Below are 21,922 nucleotides of genomic sequence, written 5' to 3' on the forward strand. Positions count from 1 at the left end.
CCTACTTTTGCTCCTAAATAAAACTCTGAGGGAGTCTGCACACTGTGCATTGTATTTTGATGATAGGGTCTACTTGAAAAATGTATTCTGGAGTAAGTCCTATTAAATGAAACAAAGATTAAACCCCTCATTAGTTACTCTTCCTTGTGAACTATCACAACGAAAAAGAGCTGGATTGTTTAAATTAGTTGAAATAAAATTACAAATAAAGATACATGAGTTAAAAGCTTTTTAAAATAAGATTTTAATTGTTGATCTGAGATTGAAATTGAATGCCATACAAGAAAAATTGCTACATCTCTATTAATTTATTGCTGCTAATGAAGAATGTAAGTGGCTTTGCCAGTAAATAGTATAATAAAACAGCAACTTTTATATGTATATGGTTTTGTGGCTCATACACCTTTCTTTTCATAGGTCTTCAGATTCCGGTACAGTGGCTTCCTCCGTGGGTTCAGTTGTTATCACTATGGGGATATTCTCAGATATCCAACCCTTAGGAGTCCTGTTAAAGGACCGTCTGCCAGAAAGAGGATTGGAAAAGACCATGAACCTGGGATCTGTTAGCAGGAGTAGCTCAAAATCTGGAACTTTGAATTTAACCATTTTTGATGCTTTTTCAAAACCTCCAAATGGGGTGGCAACCCTGTGGGAAATGAAAAAGGAATGTTAATTAATGTTCAAATGTATTTGCTAGAAAGTCAATAAGAATTGAATTCATAGTGCTATGAGCACACTATTATGCTCTATTCTAAGTATGGTTGTCAATTTTCAACCTCTGAGGCAAAGGTTTTCATGTAAGGACCATACCTTTAGGATAAAAAGAGGTATTTAGTAAGAGATCAGTGTAAAATATATTTTTATGTACCTTTTATTTGGAACTAGCCTATTTCATATATCCAGAGCTCCTCACAAACTTTTCTCACCTTTGTGCCTCTGCTAACAACGTTTTCCCTTTGGATGATGTTTCTTCCCTGCCTTTTTCTGCACTTGCACTTGTCCTGTGCCCTTTTTTTTTCCCCCAACTTCTCTCCAACTAGCCCAGACCTCACTTCCTTTGCCAAATCCCTGTAGAATGGACTGCGTTCTGTTCATCATTTGGTGCTTGTCCTATGGCACTTGGTGGTGTCAGCTTCACTTTTAAGAATACAGTTTGGTTTGAGGCATCTGATCTCTGAAGTCTTTAGGGAAAGAAGCATGTCTTTTGCATCGTTCAATCTCTATCTCAAAAACCTCAAAAATACCTTCATTTGTCCCCTAAATAAAGTCCAGCTTCTATATCTTGGTTTTTAAGGCCCCACATAACTTTCCAGCTTTGTTTGATTTAGGCATTAATTTATTTGTTTCCTCAGTGCCATGCACAGTTCTAAGTGAACAATCTGTCAAAGTTCCAACTGCTCTGTTGTAATGAAGCAGACAGAAAACAAACATAAACATACAGAAAGCACTTAATAGTGGTTAAGAGCCATGTAGAAAATTAAAATAGGGTGAAACACTAGTAAACAGTGGATGACTAGTTGCTGTGGATTGAATCATCAGGGAGGACTTCTCTGGAGAAGTGACATTTAAACTGCCACCTGTAGGGCAGAAGTCAGCTGCGTACAGGCTGACCAGGGCACAGCGGATTTCCAGTAGAGGGACTGGCTCAGGCCAGGAGCCTACGGCAGATGTAATGTTGGCATGCTCAGAACAAGAAAGAGGCCTGTTCACTCAGCTGTGGATGAGGGTGGGGCCACAGGAAGAGGAGACAGAGACCAGATTGTGTGGAGCTTTGTCCAAGTAAGGAATACGGATTCCCTTCTAAGGATGGCACCATTGTGGGGTGTTCTACAGGGCAGGAATATAATCAGGTCAAGATGTATGAAGATCATTCAGGCTGCTGCGGCTGCGTGAACAGATTCTAAGAAGACTAGTGTAGATGGAGGGAAGATGCTACAGCAATTCAAGTGGGAACTGAAGTCTTGGGTTCAAGATGTTTTCTGTGAAGATGAACAAAAGCAGGTAGCTTCGGGATCTATTTGAGAGGTAGACTCAGCAGGATTTGCTGCTAAATTATAAGTGAAATGGAAAGATCAACTCCTAGGCTTACAATTTTAGCAACTGAGAGAAGACTGATAGAAGAACAGGCTTGGTGTATGGGTGGAAACTGTGCTTTAGACATGACATTTGAAGAGGTAAACCACGTAGTTTTTGCCATTTTCACTTTCCTGCACACTTTGTTCCATCCAAAGGAAATAACTACCTGCTCTGCCCACTTATGCATGTCTAACCCAGTGCCTTTGCTCATTCTCTCTCTCTCTCTCTCTCTCTCTCTTTCTCTCTCTCTCTCGTTTCTCTGCATGGACTTTCTGACTCTTATCACTACATACTAATTCCCCTTTAAGGTATGCATATACCGAGGGCACTCCATTATGTGATGCAAAGAAATGGGATGCAGGCCTTCCAAACCGTAGCTTAATCCACAATGCCTGCCGCCTCCCCCTTTTTAGGTTTTAGTTCACATTTAACTTTCTCCTTGACTCTTTTCCTACCTCCCACAACAGAAGTAAGCTCTCCTCCTCTAGTTCCCACAGACTATTTTCACCTCCTCTGCAACTCTGTTTTCCATATTTCATGATATCCACTGGTATGTCTGTTTTATTTCTTACCAGACTGCATTACAAAAGGATTGGAATTCTCTGTGATGCAACTTTGTGACTTATTACAATATACTTGTATGATACATTGTACCTAGAAGGTCCTCATAAACATTTAGACAGTAGAAACTGGCAAGACTACATACTGGCAGATTCTCCAGAATTGTGGGGAAGATTATTTAGAAGCCTGAAAGAGATCTCACTTTCTCTGTATCTCAATTAGTCTTCTGTCTTTTTTTTTTTTTTGAATATCTGAATATCAGGATGTCCTGTATTAAAGTAGTAATAAAGGCATTTATATGTACAATGTGCCACAAATGTGATTGCATTACTTTTTAATTGTTTCAATCAATTGAATCTTTTTCTCACCAAATTGAGTTTACTCTGTCCAAAGGAACAATGCTGCATTCACTGTCTTGTATCTTCCCATAGTTACAGTGTGTGCAGCTTCTATATCAAAAGTTGCCTTTTTATGCTTAGTTACCACTCTGTCTTGGTCCCATTATCCACCAAGTTGGGAATTCTGACAGAGATGGAAAGACCTGAGTAAGAAGCATACAAACTGTTTAAAAAAAAAAAAATGGAGAGTGAGCAACAGCAGTTCAAGTTCTCTGCCACATATCCTTGATCCAACCAATCTGATAAGAGCTAAAAGCGTTGGTGCTGTGGTGTGGTAGGTTAAGCTTATGCCTGCAGCACAGCCATTCCATATGGGAGCTGGTTCATGTCTCGCTGCCCCTCTTCTGATCCAGCTTTCTGCTTATGGTCTGGGAAAGCAGTGGAGTATAGCCCATATGCTTTGGTCCCTGCACCCGTGTGGGAGACCCTAAAGAAGTTTCTGGCTCCTGGTTTCAGATCAGCCCAACTCAGTGATTGTGGCCATTTGGAGAGTGAACCAGTGGATGCAAGACTTCTCTCTCTGTCTCTTCCTCTGTCTGTCTGTAACTCTACCTCTCAGATATATAAATAAATCTTTTAATAAAAAGATAAGGGCTAAAGATGACTGTTGCTAATAATGTTGAATGTTAGCACAGCCTGTGAGAACAGCAGGTGTAAAGTGCTCACTGTCACATTTTATTTCAAAATGTCTTTATGCTGCTTTTAACTTGCCATATAATTTGACACTCTCCTTTAAAAAATATTATTATACACAGATGAGAAAGTAATTCCAAAAAGCTCCTGAAAAGTATGTTAATTCAGAAACATTTGAAATCTCACACATTGGTTTGAAAATTTATCATCAAACGTCTTTGACTATTTGGTGCCAAACTTGTAAAACAATAAAATATTGTTTTAAAGCATTCACTGGATATTCTGGGACTTTTGAACTCTGCAATATTTGCAGTTTTGTAGTAAAGATAACATATTCCTAAAATTCAGTCTCTATCAATTAAATTGGACTCCAAATTTGTAATTTTATAGCTCCTCCTCCCCTTTTTTGCATAGATGTGACATGTGGGCTTTGGTAGTTTCTTTTTGTATGAATTCTGGGTTTTTGTTTGCAGAACTCTTAATACAAATATCCTCCTAGAGATACTCCCCTTAGCCTACCTTCTCAGTACACTGAGTACATATTTTTTTCTAGCAAGTTCATAAGCCTTCATTACCAGACAGTATCTCAGTCCATCTGAGAGAGCCAAATGATAATAATGAATATGGATTATTTCTCCAGAATTTTCTAGAAGCAAGTCGAAATGAAACACATGATCTAAACTCTCAAGAACTTGCAAACTGTTGAGCAGATAGTAAAGTTATTTTCCATAGAAATGCATATTAAGTTATGGCAAAGAACTCTCCCAGAATACACAAGATGTAGATGATACCATAGATAAATAACTGAATCAATAACAGTTAAAATAGAGACTATTCAAGATTCTTAAAGAAGAAATCACAAACATGTACAGAGGATATGATAGAAGATATTTTTCTGACTTGAAGAGTTTGTAGAGCAAAATGAGTCACCAAATTCTACATAAAATCCATGAGAAAGAAACAAAAATACTACCTAGACATTATTTTTCAGAACTTTAAGTTCTTTTTTTTTTTTTTGGACAGGCAGAGTGGACAGTGAGAGAGAGAGACAGAGAGAAAGGTCTTCCTTTGCCGTTGGTTCACCCTCCAAAGGCCGCCATGGCCAGCGCGCTGCGGCCGGCGCACCGCGCTGACCCAAAGGCAGGAGCCAGGTACTTCTCCTGGTCTCCCACGGGGTGCAGGGCCCAAGCACTTGGGCCATCCTCCACTGCACTCCCTGGCCACAGCAGAGAGCTGGCCTGGAAGAGGGGCAACCGGGACTAGAACCCAGTGTGCCGGAGCCGCAAGGCGGAGGCTTAGCCTAGTGAGCCGCGGCACCGGCCCACAGAACTTTAAGTTTTTAAAACATGATGAGCCATGGCGCAGGGTGGGGAGAGAGGTGGCGACTGAGACACTGCATTCATTTCTAGTCAGTTCCCAGGTAATGGCAGTGCTGCTGGTTTATGGCCACACTCTTGGAACCAAAGGCTTCACGTGATTGTCTCATTCAAGCCTCACAGTCACCTTGTAGGTTGGTTGTTTTTGGAGTCCCATTTAACAGGCACAGATAAGTTAAATGACTCAGCCTTATGTCAACCACTTATGAAGTTGTGAGACAGGATTTGAAGCCAGGCAGCCAGACTCACTGGAGTCGCATTTTCCTAGGCACTATCTGTTTCCAGTGCACCCACCAAGAAATTATTAAAGAACATTGGACTTTCTGAGTTCATTTTCTAAGTATAGTATTTCTTAGTATTGTGCTTAGAAATCTCAACCAACTTCAGCTATGTCTAAATGACATCAAGCCAGGGTGCTGTCACCTTATGATACAACTAACTGATTCAAATGTGCTACATTGTATGTTCTGATTTAATGACTTGAAAAGACTTTGTGATTCAAATTTGATTCAGTACAAAACAAAAGTTCTTGAATGTTGAAGATATACAAGATAATATTTTATCACTTGAAAATCTTAACACTCTTAAAGTGTTTATTTGTGGGCTCATTTATTTATTCATAAGACAAATTACTGATTTCGTATCATGTCTGGACACTTGGCTACGTGATATGGAGTTCAAGATGAAAAGACTATGGTATAGTAGGCCTTAACCTCAATGAGTTCATAGAGAAACAATGAAACCTGAGAAACAATGAAACGGAATAAGCTAGGGAAGCATATCTTGAATGCAGCAGAGCCAAGAATAAAAAACACCTTACTCTGCTTGGCGGGTCAGGAAGATGCTTCTTCAGCATATAGTCCTGGATCAGAACCAGCTGCAAGATTTGTAGGGCCCAATGCAAAATGAAAACACAGGGCTCTGTCTTCAAAAATTAAGAATTCCAAGACAGGAAGAGTAGAATACTAAACCAAGCATGGTTCTCCTAAATGCATAATTGCACAGCACAGCCGTCATTGAGGTTTCAAGAATGGTTCTTCACTGGATCCAAGAGGCTGCTATTGAACATTTCTAGAATTAAGTTGAGTTTGGGTAATTAATCATGTATTTAGCATTCAAGAAATGAATTTTACTATCATTTTAAAATTTTTGAATAAGTCAAAAAAGAAATACTCTGTACTACAATCCAGTATATGTGTTGTGCATTTAATGGATTGCTTTTTCCCTTTTTAATCCAGTTCTGTCTTGTTTTTTTTCCTACCATCTGTGGGTCATTTTCTTCTCTTGTAAAGGAAAACATTCCCTTCTGTTCCATCACCCATCTCCTACTTCCTGCCACAGATCCAGTGAAAGTTTGCTGTCTGGAAAGCAAAGTTTCCTTTGCTTTGCTTTGGCACCGCAGACGATATATCCTGTTTGTTTGAATTTTGTTGCCCTCAACACACAAATTAAAGAGATTCCACTAACAGAAATGTTGTCATTCAAAGCAAGAAACGACTTGTAAAAGTTTTAAGATCTCTGAAAATAGTTTCAAGTTTTAGTCAAAGTTAGTGAAGCAAAAATTTCCACAGAAATATTTAAAATAGTCTACTGAAAGAAAATCATGCATTTCTTTATTCCCATAATATAAATTCTTCAAACATAGATCTGACTTAAAGTGAATTTTATACTTTGCCATCTACGTGTTGAATAACAAAGCTTGTATCACTCAGATTCACGGTTAATAGATGCTTTCTTATTTATGGCAACTGTTGGACTTAACATTTGTAAAAATTAAAAATTTGTGGAATTAATAGTGTGAGACACATAATGCAATCATGATTACTTCTAATTATTTTTATAAGATAAAGAAGTAGGTAATGGGGTCTGGCATTGTGGCTTAGTGGGTAAAGCTACCACCTGCAATGCTGGCATCCCATATTGTGGGTTTGTGTCCCTGCTGCTCCACTTCTGAACCAGACCCCTGCTAACACCAAAGAAAAGCAGCAGAGGATGGCCCAAATGTTTGGACCCCTGCCACCCACGCGGGAAACCTAGAAAGAGCTCCTGGCTTTGGCCCCGCCCTCGTCCTGGCCATTGCAGCCGTCTTGGTAGTCAACCAGGGGATGGAAGCTCTTTCTCTCTCTCTTTATGTCTCTCTCTCCCTTTCTCTGTAACTCTACCTTTCAAATAAATAAATAAATCTTAAAAAAGAAAATGTACGTAGCTAATATGTTTGTATAGAAATTAGAATAATATTCTATTCAATATCTAATATATGTTCTGTATTTAAAGGTACTTAAATCATGGAATCATAGAAGTTATTTTACTGATGAGGAAATTAAGGTCAGCAGAGGCTAAGTGATACACTCAAAGTGTTGTTTGCTTTTTGATGCAGAGCTGGAAACTTCTTTGCTCCCAGCTCATTTTTTCTCCTATTATCTCGATTTAATAGAATATTATTTAAATACAGGACAAAAGTTGAATATGCTCAAAAGGAATATGAGAAAATAGAATTGTATTAAACTCCAGGGCATTTTGAAATTGTAATTAGGCCTCAGAGACTACTTTTATCCAGTCAATGTGCCAAATGCTGTTCAAGTACACCTTAGAATTCTGTATTTTAATAACAATATCTAATAATTATGTGTAACAGTAAGGAATGACAAAATTATATTGCTTTAGTCCTTGCAAGAATTGTGGGAATATCTGCTTGTTTTTTTCTTTCTCTGTTGTTCCCATTTGTTTTCACAAAAATGAGAAAAATAGATAAATTATAAGAAACTCTTAATGTAATAACATGTTGAATTACTTAAGAAACATAAAGGAAAATGGTACTTATAATAGTTTGATGAGAAACTAAATTTTTGGTTAGATTTTTTTTTCTCATCATCTAAAGTGGTTTGAGAAAATATAATCCTGTACATAACCCACAACAAGGCAAATAATAACCCACTATATATATACCTGGAATTGATTTTAAACTTTCTTCTAAATGACTAGATTTTCTTCTGCATTAGTTTCAAAAATGGCTTTTGTCCCATTCAATTTATAGTTGCTCATATGATTTAAAAAAAAAAATTTAATGAAGTGTAGTGTAAGATAAAAAAAGTATGGACTTGGGCTATGGTAAAGTAGGTAAAGCCGCCATCTGTGACACCAGCAACCCATATGGGCACTGGTTCCGGTCACAGCTTTTCCACCTCCAATCAAGCTCCCTGCAGTGGACCTGGGAATGGGCCCTTGACACTCGTGTAGGAAGCCCTGATGAAGCTCCTGGCTCTTGATTTCATCTTGGCCAAGCTCTGGCCATTGCAGCTATCTGGGTACTGAGGCAGTAGATGGAAGATTCTCTCTCTCCCCCCTCTCTCTCTCTTTCTCTTCCCCTCTCCCCCGTCTTCCTCTCCCCTCCCCCTCCCCCTCCTCCTCCCCCTCCTCCCTCTCCCTCTCTTTCTCTGTCTCTCCCTCTCTATCTCTGACTTTCAAATAAATAAATTTTTTTTAAAAGTAAGAAGTACACAAAGTTTTTTATTGAAGTAAAAAATAGACAAAGAAAAGCACACAAATCATAGGTAAAAATCAATAAATACTACTTAGTTTCTAATTATTTGTTGCTGGTATGTAAAAATATCAGTAATTATTATGTAGACCAATTATAGGCTTATACTAAATTCATTTACTTATTCTAATGATTTCCCTGTAGCTTCTTTTGAATGTATTGTGGACATAATTGTGTCATTTGTAACTAATGACTTTCAGTTGTTCTTTTTTTTTTATTCTCATCTTATTATCTAAGGGGTCAACAAATAATATCTTTGTCTGAAAATGTGTATTTTTTATTTTAACTTTTTCCTTTAAAGATTATTTCACTGATAAATTATGATAGTTGACAGTTATTTACTAATTTTAAAACTGTTATTCTACTGTCTTCCATGACTTCAGCTGGGAAATCAAGTATCTTATTTTGGCTCTTTTTAACATAGTGCACTGTTTATTCCTTACTGTTCAATTTTTTTATTGTCTGTTTTTGTTTAGTTTTGTTTGAGAGGTAGAGAGAGTCAGAGAAAGAAAGAGGGAGAGAGGATAAGAGAAAGAGAGCTTCCATCCATGGGATGCTCCCTAAATGTTCTCAGAAGTTGGGGCTGTGGGAGCTGGTGCTGTGGCGTAGCAGGTAAAGCTGCTGCCTGCAGTGTCAGCATCCCATATGGCTGCTGGTTCTAGTCCCAGCTGCTCCATTTCTGAGCCAGCTCTCTGGTGTGGCCTGAGAAAGCAGTGGAAGATGGCCCAAGGCCTTGGGCCCCTGCACCCACGTGGGAGACCCAGAAGAAGCTCCTGGGTTCTGCCTTTGGATCGGCACAGCTCCAGATGTTGTGGCCAATTGGGGGGTGAACCAGCGGATGGAAGATCTCTCTCTCTGCCTCTGTCTCTCTGTAACTCTGACTTTCAAATAAACAAATAAAATCTTAAAAAAAAAAAAAAAAGTTGGGGCTGGAGCAGGAAATGAAGTCCAGGTCTCCCATTTGGGTAGCAGGAATCCAATTTCTTGAACCATCACTGCTGCCTCAGGGTCAGCATTAGCAGGAAGCTGGACTCAGGAGAGCAAATTCTGGAACTGAACCCTAATACTCAGATATGGGACAATGGCATTTTCACAAGCAGGCTAAATGCCTGCCCCTCTTTTGTCTTTTGTTTGCATTCATGTTGTTTTGTGTGGCTTACTTTGTATTTCCCTCCTTTGGGCTTGATGCCTCACATCAATTTCAAAAAATTGTTGGCCATTCCTCCAATATAGTCCTCTTCTGAGACTCCAGCTACACACATGTTGATATATTTTTTACTGCTCCAAGTGTATCTTCTGCTCTTTTACTACATTTTGAAATTTTCCCATATGCTTTCATTGTAATATTTTCTTATCAGTTTACCAATCCTCTATTCAACCATGTCTAATCTATCATTAATTGCATTTAATAGTTTTTTAAAACATTTCTTTCTTTCAATATAATGCAAGTACAGAAAATTTCAAGGCATGTACATAATGTTTATAAAATGAACAATCTCAGAATGTCTACAGACATTAAGAGCTACTCGAGCTCCATCCATGTCCTGGCCCAATCACAAGTCCCTCCTACCTAGAGCTGTAGTCAAGTCCTGGCATTTATAGTGATATAAGCTCATAAAATACTTTTAAGGCTTTGAAATCATTATAATAAGTGAAATAAGTCAGTCACAAAAAGACAAACTCTGTTGATTCCACTTAAATAAAGCAGTCAGAGAAGCAAAAATCATAGCACCAGAAAGCAGATGGTAGTCATCAGAGACTTGGGGAAGTTACTACTCAGTGGGCACAGAGTCCAGTTTTAGAAGATGAAAAGAGTTGTGGAGATGCATAATGATTATAGTTACTCAACATTATGAATCAGAATGAATTCTTAATACCACTCACTTGTACACTTAAAAATGGTTAAGATGTACATCAACCGTCAGGACAAGAGCTGATCAAGTCACTGTTTCTCATAGTGTCCATTTCACTTCAACAAGTTTCCCCTTTGGTGCTCAGTTAGTTGTCGCCGATCAGGGAGAACATACGATATTTGTCCCTTTGGGACTGGCTTAATTCACTCAGCATGATGTTTTCCAAATTCCTAACAGGGATCACTTTTCAGTTAAAATTTAAACACCTAAGGATAATTCTGTGTTAATTACAGAGTTCAACCAATAAACAAGAATAGTGTCTGCAAATACTAGCTGATAGAATAAAAAAGGGAGAGAACGATCCAACATGGGAAGTGAGATACACAGCTGACCCATAGAATGGCAGATGTCCTAAACAGCACTCTGGCCTCAGAATCAGCCATTAAGGCATGCGGATCTGGCTGAAAAGCCCATGAGAGTATTTCAGGCATGGAAAGCCAAGACACTCTGGGGAAAAAAAATACCTAAATGAAAGTTCTCCACGAGTGAGATCCCAGTGGAAAGAATGGGTCATCAAAGAAGGAGGTACCTTTCTCTGAAGGGAGGAGAGAACTTCCACATTGACCATGGCCTTGTCTAAATATGATCAGAGTCAGTGAACTCAGGGGGCTTCCATAGCCTTGGCAGCTCATGACTAGAGCCTAGGGTGATTACTGAGGCCATAAACAAGAGTGTCAATTTGTTAAGTCAACAACAGGAGTCACTGTGCACTTACTCCTCATGTAGGATCTTTGGTCTTAGTGTGCTGTTCATTGAGATTTAATGCTATAACTAGTACTCAAACAGTATTTTTCACTTTATGTTTCTGTGTGGGAGCAAACTGTTGAAATCTTTACTTAATGTATGCTAAACTGATCTTCTGTATATAAAGAGAATCGAAAATGAATCTAGATGTGAATGGAAGGGGAGAGGGAGTGGGAAAGGCGAGGGTTGCGGGTAGGAGGGACGTTATGGGGGGGAAGCCATTGTAATCCATAGCTGTACTTTGGAAATTTATATTCATTAAATAAAAGTTTAAAAAAATGGTTAAGATGGTAAATTATGTGTTATGTGTATTTTACTGCAAGAAAAGATTTTGAAGAAAACACCCCATTGTAGAGATGACTTGAGACTCTGAATGGAGCCATCTTCCAGAGAGAATTTGCTTTTTCATGGCTGGCAGTTTGAATGAGGGGAGGTGGCCTTATCCGATCTAAGACAGTGTTGATTAGGAGTGACGTTAGTTGTGTGAAGGCTGATCTAATTCTTGTTTGCCCTTACTCCAATGGACACCATTGGAGGGTTCCTGTCTGAAAATACAAAATATTTGCTTGGGCTCATCCACCCTGGAAGACCGTATCCTTCTATTTTTGGTCTTTCCAGACCTGACACTATTGGGAGATTTGATCGCAAGTGTCCTGAGGGGAAATGTGGGTTTATATCACTGAATTTCCCTTTCTTCAGGACAGGGCATCTGGGCTTCTGGGACCACTTCCTTGGTAGCTTTTCAATCATTTTAAAAATAATTTTTAAAACTTGCTTTTCTAGTTTTTTCCTGAAATTGTTCTGATGTGAACTTGTATACCATACCTGGAAATAGAAATACTACTTTAAGAAGTTGTTACATACTCATTCACTCAACAAGCATTTAAACCCAAAGATATGATTACACTGTTTAATTGTCAAGTGGACTTCTAAGGCAATCTATAGAATAGACAAAGCTTTACACTTTTATGCTTTTGTGTACATACATAAGAACAAAAGGCATCTTAAAGCTAACAATGTCTATGCATTGCATCATGTTTTGTTTCATAGGTTAATATATTCTCATATTTTTATTTGTATGTTGATGTATATGTAAAAAGGAATAAGATTTTCTGGAGTAAAAGAAACTTACTGGCAGATTAAATTCTCTCTCTGACACACACACATCCATATACACACAATGTGAATATGGTACATTGACAAAAGCTTTGCTTGTACACAGGGAGTGCCTTTTCCTAGTGGATGGGATTGTGCTCGTTGATATAGCATTTGTGTAATCGATAGGCACCTCTGACCCAAATACCCTAGGATGCTTGTAGAACTGAAAGTAAGCGGCTCAGCAGGTTTGGGGTACTGAAGCCTCAAGTTACACAGACGTCTCACAGCATCTTTTAAGCACTGATCTCAAAAACAGGCCTGAAATTTTCCCTTAGTCTCCATTTTTTCCTAGTGTTTTGCTTTTATAATTTTCTAGACTCTCATTTTGGAAGAGAAAAGTATGGCCTTGATAAGAATGGGCCTTCAACCGCCTTCCTCAGCCACTCCTGAATAGCTCTTCAAATTCTATGCAACATCAAAAAAAGTATGGTATGCCTCATTTATGCAATAGATGAATTACTAGTAGAGCAGCATGTGAAAACTAAGATTTTAGTATATAATAATTTATTTATTTAGTATATAATAAAGAAATAAGGATTGCTATTTAAGTGCAACCCATGTATCAATCTTTTCTGTAAATCTAAGATTAACTCCTTAATTTGTTCATTTTAGGTGAATAGTTCTTAAATAGTTAGTGTGAGACAGCATATGGAAAACATTTTATTCCAAAAGTGAAGTCAAGCATGGATGATGGTGACATTAAAAATATTCAGTATCCCCGTGGAAATGACAAAAAATGAGTAAGAGGGAAAAAACATGGCCACCATATAAAACATACTACAGACATTATTTGCAAATATTTTTGGTAGCATAAATTTTGGTTTGTACATGTGCTGAACTTTTGGAGGATCAAGTCTGTACAATACCTACAATGTAGCCTAATCTCTGTAATTCTCATAGCCCTGAATATGAACTATTTCTGAAATTTTTTTAATAGTACTATGAATAAACACAAGCTAATATATTAACTTTTCCATTAGAAAAAGTTTTTAAAACATCATTTTTTAAAAGTGGAGGGATAATCTTGGTGTTGTAACAATAGTAGTTTCTGAGTCATTTCCTGTATTTTTAGATGAAAATGATCCAAGATTTAAAATATTAGTAATAGTGCAAAAATGAGTCTTTGCCTAGGCTTATAAAAGATCTATTTAGATTCTGTTCTTAAAAGAAAACCATTTTTTTCAACCACAAAATTCAGTTCTCTGCATCATGATAGGAAATCTTAGTGTTACATGCCAACAGTGTCACCCAAGACAGCTGAGTTACCTGTTAAAGCTCCTGTAATCGGGCAGCTCTGCCTTTCCTTCAGGCTTGAAAAGCTTAGGGTACAAAGCTTCTAAAAGCTCTGGGTCATCACCAATGGCCTGTTCCCAGGGAGACTGGTAGTACTTAGGGACAGCTGTGGTGTTGAATCTTTCTGGAGGAATTTCCTTCAGTGGTCCAGAATATCCTTTGGAAAAATGCAACAAGAATAAGTAAACAGAGTGCCTGAGAGTTACTAAACTCCACCTAACATCTTGCCATGTTTAATTTTTTATGCTGGGGTAAATTTATAAGAATGCATTCTTTCCCTATCTCTCAGCAGCAGTCTGTAAGAAAGACATTTTAAAAACACTTTAAGCTTACAGGATTTTAAAAAGAAACCATTTTCAAACTGTTCAAATTTTCCAAACCATACTGTTATTTTTTTCCTTGACTAAATGAAAGATCTCTGTGAGTGAGATCCCAGTGGAAAGAAGGAGTCATCAAAGAAGGAGGTACCTTTCTCTGAAGGGAGGAGAGAGCTTCCATTTTGATTATGGCCTTGTCTAAATAATGTCAGAGTTTGTGAACTCAAGAGGCTTCCATAGCCTTGGCAGCTCATGACAAGAGCCTCGGGTGAGTGATCACTGACCTTGTAAATAAGAGTGTTGATTGTTATATCAACAACGGGAGTCACTGTGCACTTGCTCCCCATGTAGGATCTCTGTCCTTAATGTGTTGTAGTTTGAGAATTAACAGTAAAACTAGTCTTCAAACAGTACTTCATACTTTGTGTATCTGTGTGGGTGCAAACTGTTGAAATCCTTACTTAGTATAGAGTTAATCTTCTGTATATAAAGATAATTTAAAATGAATCTTAATGAAAAATGGGATGGGAGAGGGAGTAGGAGGTGGGATGGTTTGGGGGTGGGAGGGTGGGTATGGGGGGAAGAACTGCTATAATCCAAAACCGCTATAATCCAAAAGTTGTACTTACAAAATTTATATTTATTAAACAAAAGCTTTAAAAATTAAAAAATAATAAAAAAGTTATGCCTTCAATATGCCTACGGAAGTGACAAAAAATGAGTAAGAGGGAAGAATACATGGCCACCATATAAAATATACTACAGAATTATTATGCCCTCACTATTAATTTATTCTGGACTCTAAATACCACAATTATTTAATTCATTTGCACCTACCTATTTGAGTGTCTGTTGTATAGTGCCCTGGGGAAATAGCAGTGAAGGCAAAAATCTCCCTTCCCTTGTGTTTCTCAACACTCTGCTCTGGCGCTGTACACTCTGCCTAAAATATTCCATTTATAGTCATAATTACAAATTGATGGGTCCAACTTTTTAAAGCATTTTATTTATTTATTTTCATTTTTTATTTGAGAGACAGAGAGCTCTTTCATCTACTGATCACTTCCCAAATGCCAACAACACTCAGTGTTAGCCCAGGCTAAAGCCAGGTGCCTGGGAATCAGTCTGGGTTTCCCATGTGGGTGGCAGGGACCCAACTACTTGGGTCATCTGCTGCCCTCCCAGGTGCACATTAGCAGCAAACTACATCAGAAGTGGATCCAGGACAGGAACCAAGAACTTCAATGCAGATGTGCCAAGCAGTGTCTTAACTGTTGCACAAAATGTCCATCCCCAGTTATAGTTTTTATTCTGCAAGCCATTCTATTCAATCATTTATTGGTCCAAATGAATGTTCTACAGGCACCCTTAATAGCCATTTTCTAATGCCTCCTGCGTGTGTGTGTGTGTGTGTGTGTGTGTTTTAATATTGGTCATCTTTGCACACGTTATCACTTTACTCTCAGATGCTCAAGACAGAGCATAATCCTCGACTCCCTCTCAGTCCTGAGACTAATCACTAAATATTAGCAACTATACTTTGGAAAGATTCCTGAGGTAGTGAATGACTAACTATCTGTGTTCTCAATCACCTTTTGTACTGATTTAAAATGTAGATAATGACTTCTTCCTCTTTTCTTACTTGGAGATTTTGCTTCAGGAAGTCTCAAGCATGTCCTACAAATCCAAATTGTCAACAGACTCTCATTCAAATCTTATGCAGGTGGTCTGCCAGCATTACAACCAGAAATGTTCCCTCTTTCCTCTCCTGGTCGGGACTCTGTCTCTTCCAGGTTTTCCCCTAGCCTCCATACTAATCCTGCACACTAACGGTCCCTCTTCCAACCACCCTCCACACTGCCACAGGATCACCTTCCTGACAGGCAGACTTAATCAGGCCCCTCACCTGCCCTGCTCCGGGTGCTCTAGTGGCTCCTCAGGACAAAATGTCAACTACTTAGAATGACACACGCAGCCCTTCCCACCTGGCCAGCCTCATTTCCTGCCACCTGCCGCTCACATTCTGTGTTCCAGGACTATGGGTCTATGTTCATCCATTTGTTCCCCATGCCTGGAATGTTCTCCCTAGTTCTTGTCACATGGAAATTTCGGTTTTAATACATAGCTTGAGTTTACCTCTTCTTTGTAGCCATTCCTGTCTGCCCTGCACCCCTAAGAAAGCAGAGATCCCAGTCCTGTGTTGTAATATTATATACTATACATAATTCTATTACCATATTTTATTGCCTCTCCCTTTCCTGAAGTTGACTGGAAGCTAGACCTATAGAAACTAGAAATTTTTTTTTTTTTTTGACAGGTGGAGTGGACAGTGAGAGAGAGAGAGAGAGACAGAGAGAAAGGTCTTCCTTTGCCATTGGTTCATCCTCCAATGGCCGCCGTGGCTGGTGCTCAGCGGCCGGCGCACCGCGCTGATCCGATGGCAGGAGTCAGGTGATTCTCCTGGTCTCCCATGGGGTGCAGGGCCCAAGCACTTGGGCCATCCTCCACTGCACTCCCGGGCCACAGCAGAGAGCTGGCCTGGAAGAGGGGCAACCGGGACAGAATCCGGCACCCCGACCGGGACTAGAACCTGGTGTGCCGGTGCCACTAGGCAGAGGATTAGGCTGTTGAGCTGCGGCGCCGGCGGAAATATTATATTTTAAAAATTATTTGAAATCTTATTATTCTAGCAATAATTATTTTATTTTTGCATATTATCTTCCAGTTTTTCTTCACCATAAACATAATGATAATATGGCTACGATTCTAGTGAACACTAATTTTGTATTTTATTTTTTCCCTTCTTTGCCTAAAATACTTTATATTTCCACATGATGTTCATATCACTTAAAGGATTTCATAATAATCTTTTAAATTAAGATATATGTATCTTATATAATAAATTTATATAGTTTCTGTACTCTTTTCCCATATTTGAACATTCAGCATTTTCTGATTTCTTTTTACATACAGCACTAATAACTTTTTTCTTTTTGATATAAAATATTCATAAGAAAAAATATTACAGTTGAGAAATGCTATGTATCAACACTTCTTTGATTTTTAAATATATTTTTAATATAACTGATTTCAATTCAAAGTAATTTTATTCCTAAAGCATTACAGTATTATGATACTTGTAGCAACTCGTGTTTGAGAGAAGCTGACTTTCAGATTCATAGTTGGTTAATCATTAAATAGTTAATTAGCTAAATTATAATAAGTTATAATTTCTTCCCTTTATTTGTACTTTCCAACTCATCAACCAAGAAAGAATGTATTACTCATGTTATACACAAATTTTTTCTTTTCTTACTCTATATTATATAAACATTTAGTAAATATTTAATAATTGAATATTTGGCTTTAAATATCTATGTGAAATTGTGCTTCTAAATATTGTCTCTCTCTGTATATATGTATACAAATAGACACACATGTCCAAGTACATATAGAAGACTTTATTCACCTGGTGCAATATTCTCTGGATTTGGAGGGCTTCGTGGATCCGGGGTGTTGGGGGGAGTCAGTGGGGCTTGCTGTGAGCCACCATCCAAGTTGCTTCCATCCAGTTTTCCATTCTGCATGGCAATATTGTGCTGTATTTGATCAAAAGTAAACTCTGATGAAAACTCAAAACCGTGAAGTACACTAATAGGAGCTATACACGCAAAACTCCATTTTTGTATTTGGAGTTTAACTACAATGAGATTGCCTTGCTTCACAAGACTGCAAGAATTATCATGGTCAAGTATGATTGAACAATTGAAGGAGTAATTTCACTGATAAAAACCTGAGATCGGTTTTATGATGACAATCCACTTAACAGTAATTAAAAGTAAAATCATTTGAGTCTTACTGTGTGCTGGGCACTGTGTCTACTGATTCATATCAATAATTTATGAATATTCACGACATCCTTATGAGACAAATGTATTTCATTTTTAAATCTTAGAGTCTAATGATGTAGAACATATAAATCAAACATTTGGCTAGTAATTTTTATATTACTAGTACATTTTTATAGTTGGCCTTTAATTTAGAACATTTTAAAATTTAATCTGGAATTTGAACAGTAATCATACATATCAACAAACCAACCAACATTTGAATTTTAAGTTATGCAGATTAGAGAAAGAATTAATGATTTTTAGAAAATAAAATGATAAAAAGAAACATTTATATTTTAAGTTTTAGGTACTGTTTTTATTATTATAATTTAGAATTTATTCTATGACAGTAATGTAGTACTTTAAAAACATTCAATTTGAATTTTAAGACAGAAGATGGACATTGTGGGGTGGTGTTGTGGCGTAGTAGGATAAGTCTCCGCCCATAGCACTGACATTCCATGTGGGCGCCGGTTCAAGTCCCGGCTGCTCCTTTTCCAATTCAGCTCTCTGCGATGGCCTGGGAAAGCAGTGGAAGATGACCCAAGTGCTTGGGCCCTTGCATCCATGTGGGAGACCTGGAAGAAGCTCCTGGCTCTTTGCTTTGGAACGGCCCAGCTACGGCCATTGCGGCCATTTGGGGAGTGAACCAGAGGATGGAAAATCTTTCTGTTTGTCTCTCCCTCTCTCTGTCTGTAGCTCTACCTCTCAAATAAATAAATAAAATCTTTTTAAAAAAGAAAGAAAAGAAAATGGACATTGTAATTGAGTAATGTGACTAGGTTTTATCCTCATAATAAAGCACTGTTTCAATTATATACAGGAAACATGTATATTTTAACAAGAAGAAATGCATAAGGTTAAATTATCTTTTAACTTTAGAAAGAACAATTTAGTGAGAATCATAGCAACAGAGAACAATTTTAACTTTTTTTCTGTGTGGCATATACAGAAAATATTTACTTTTTCATTTCTCTGTAAGATTTTGTGATGAAATATATCTTTACATTGAATACTTATTTAACTCTATAAATTTTGAGGATAAAAGACTATTTTGTCCTAAAATCAAACTTACCTTAATGAAAGGCTGAAAATTGAAAGCATCACCTGATAAAATGGTGAAGGAAATAGTTTGTCCTTGTTTTCATGCTTCTCTCCCCACAGCCACTCCCCAAGCCTATTGCACTCAAGTTAGCTTCTGTAGCCTCCCCCAGATACTTTCAAATCAATAGTATCAATTTAATTCTTTGTTCTTTTGTCTGCTTCCTTGAAACCCTTATTTAATCAAAGCAGATAATGTCAATGATTAAAATGTAATCTTCATGAAAAAATTAAGTCTGTCAAATGTTGACCATCTAACTTGATGTCCTAACTTTCTAAGAACATATATAAAAAATTTCAAAGAATAACTTTATAAACAAAAGGACCAGCTCTCTGCTGTGGCTAGGGAGTACAGTGGAGGATGGCCCAAGTCCTTGGGCCCTGCACCCCATGGGAGACCAGGAGAAGCACCTGGCTCCTGCCATCAGATCAGCGCAGTGTGCAGGCTGCAACGGCCATTGGAGGGTGAACCAACAGCAAAGGAAGACCTTTCTCTCTGTCTGTCTCTCTCACTGTCCACTCTGCCTGTCAAAAAAAATTAAAAATTAAAAATTAAAAAATAAACAAAAGGACCTAATGTCCAGCAGAATTTTAAAAGACATATTTTGGGAAGGACTTTTCCCATCGTTGTTTCTGCTTGAAGTTAAAATGTGTAGCAAATATATTTCAAAAACATGAAACTATTTTTTTAAAACTTCAAACAATGCACATTTACTTGCACACCCACCATCATGTTCACAACTTGTTGCATACTGAATAAAGCTTAAATGTTTTAGGCTTGCAATAAGACTGATCTAGTCCCAACTCCCATCACTTTGTGAAGATCTACCCTAAGCTTCAAACTAAACCATATTATCTTGGCTGCTTTCTTACCTTAGATTCTTTGATCTCAGCCCCCCTCCCCCAACAGCCTCCTCTCTTTCATTACCATGATCAGATATTTTCTGATTTAAAATCACCTCCAATCAACCAAAAGTTTTGTCTTGCTTCTAGCTGCTCCTGTACCATTTGCTGCAGTTTGTCTTTTTAATCATCTTTTGTGTCCCGTTTTATTTACTAGCTTGTTAGCCTCTTGATAACAGGAAATTTTATCTTATTCATTTACTTGTCTTTTCTTTTTTTTTTTTTTTGACAGGCAGAGTGGACAGTGAGAGAGAGAGACAGAGAGAAAGGTCTTCCTTTTGCCGTTGGTTCACCCTCCAATGGCCGCCGCGGCCAGTGCGCTGCGGCCGGCGCACCACGCTGATCCGATGGCAGGAGCCAGGAACCAGGTGCTTTTCCTGGTCTCCCATGGGGTGCAGGGCCCAAGCACCTGGGCCATCCTCCAATGCACTCCCTGGCCACAGCAGAGGGCTGGCCTGGAAGAGGGGCAACCGGGACAGAATCCGGACTAGAACCCGGTGTGCTACTTGTCTTTTCAAAGCCTGGTATGGTGATTTATACCCACATAGCACAAGTAGTCAGTGAATATTTGCTTAATTTGTAGTGACTAAATCATTAAATACAACAGTTTTTGTAAGATTTTTTTTAAGTTTATTTGAAAGGCAGAGTTACAGGCAGGCAAAGGCAAAGAGAGAGAGGGAGAAAGAGAGAGAGGTAGAGATCTTCCATCCACTGGTTCATTCCACAACAACCAGGGTTGAGCCGGCCTGAAGCCAGCAGCCAGGAGCTTCTTCTGGTCTCCCAGGTGGGCAGCAGGGGGCCCAAGCACCTGGGCCATCTTTCACTGCTTTCCTGGGCACATTACCAGGGAGCTGGATCAGAAGTGGGGCAGCCAGGACTCAAACTTACACCCATATGGGATGCCGGCATTGCAAGCTACAGCTTAACCTGCTGTGCCACAACACCAGCCCTGATCCAGCTAATTTTTTTCAGTATGTTATCTTTATCTTTCTTTTCTGTAGTCTTCACGTGCATGTCCTTATTGCGCGCACTTCCGTCATGTAACGGTCTACCTTCTGCTCTTTTCTCACCACACACTTCTCTTTCAGTCAGCTGGACTACTCAGAATGCTTCTCAGATATCATTACTCCATTATTCAGAAATTGTTCTTTATTTCCTGCTGAATAGATTGCAAGATCTGACACTCAGAACTGGCACTGTGGCACACTAAGCTAAGTCACCACCTTAGACACAAGCATTCAATACTGGAGCACTGGTTCGAATCCTAGCTGCTCTGCTTCTGATCCAGCTCCTTGCTGATGTGTCGGGGAAGGTGGTGGAAGATGACTCAAGTACTTAGTCCCCTGCCATCAGGGTGGGAGACCAGGATGCAATGCCAGTTGTTGTAGCCATCTGAGGAATGAATCAGCAGATGGAAATCAATCTTCTCTCTCACTCTGGCTCTCTCTCCCTGTTGCTCTTTCTTTTTTTTTTTGTCTTTTTTTTGTTAAAGATTTGTTTATTTATCTGAAAGTCAGAGTTAACACACAGAGAGAAGGAGAGGCATAGAGAGAGAGAGAGAGGTCTTCCATCTACTGGTTCACTCCCCAATTGGCCACAATGGCTGGAGCTGTGCCAATACAAAGCCAGGAGCCAGGAGATTCTTCCTGGTCTCCCATATGGGTATAGGGGCCCAAGGACTGGGGCCATCCTCCACTGCTTTCACAGGCCATAGTAGAGAGCTGGATTGGAAGTGGAGCAGCTGGGACTCAAATCGGTGCCCATATGGGATGCCAGCATTGCAGGAGGTGGCTTTACCTGCTTCACCACAGCACCAGCCCTACTCTACCTTTCAAACAAAAACAATCTTTAAAAAAATATTGCACTCATCTAATAAGCATAATCTATTGGGAGCAGATGTTTAGCTGCTTGCTAAAGATGCCCACCCCCCACATTGGAGTGCTTGGGTTCGATTCTTGGTTCCAGCTACGGTCTCCAACTTCCTGCCAGAGCATCCCCTGGAAGGCGATAGTGATGGGTCA

General features: G+C 38.8%; 1 protein-coding gene across 2 annotated transcripts in view; it reads right to left on the minus strand.

Moving 5' to 3' along the window:
* Positions 1–220: 220 nt before the first annotated feature.
* Positions 221–21,922, minus strand: part of MYOZ2 (myozenin 2) — a 37,480-nt gene continuing 15,778 nt past the window's right edge. The window contains exons 5-8 of one of the 2 annotated variants that reach the window (XM_089302877.1): positions 18,973–19,004; positions 17,477–17,606; positions 13,664–13,847; positions 221–646 (exon numbers count right to left, since the gene is read on the minus strand). In XM_089302877.1, coding sequence (XP_089159003.1) covers positions 412–646; positions 13,664–13,847; positions 17,477–17,606; positions 18,973–19,004 — 581 coding nt within the window. In that variant the 3' untranslated portion in view covers positions 221–411. The remainder of the gene's footprint in view (positions 647–13,663; positions 13,848–17,476; positions 17,607–18,972; positions 19,005–21,922) is intronic. The other variant, XM_002717224.6, reaches the window with a different exon arrangement.

Source organism: Oryctolagus cuniculus, chromosome 8 (assembly GCF_051225735.1).
Source record: "Oryctolagus cuniculus isolate XC-2025 breed Fujian yellow rabbit chromosome 8, ASM5122573v1, whole genome shotgun sequence".
Lineage (NCBI taxonomy): Eukaryota > Metazoa > Chordata > Mammalia > Lagomorpha > Leporidae > Oryctolagus > Oryctolagus cuniculus.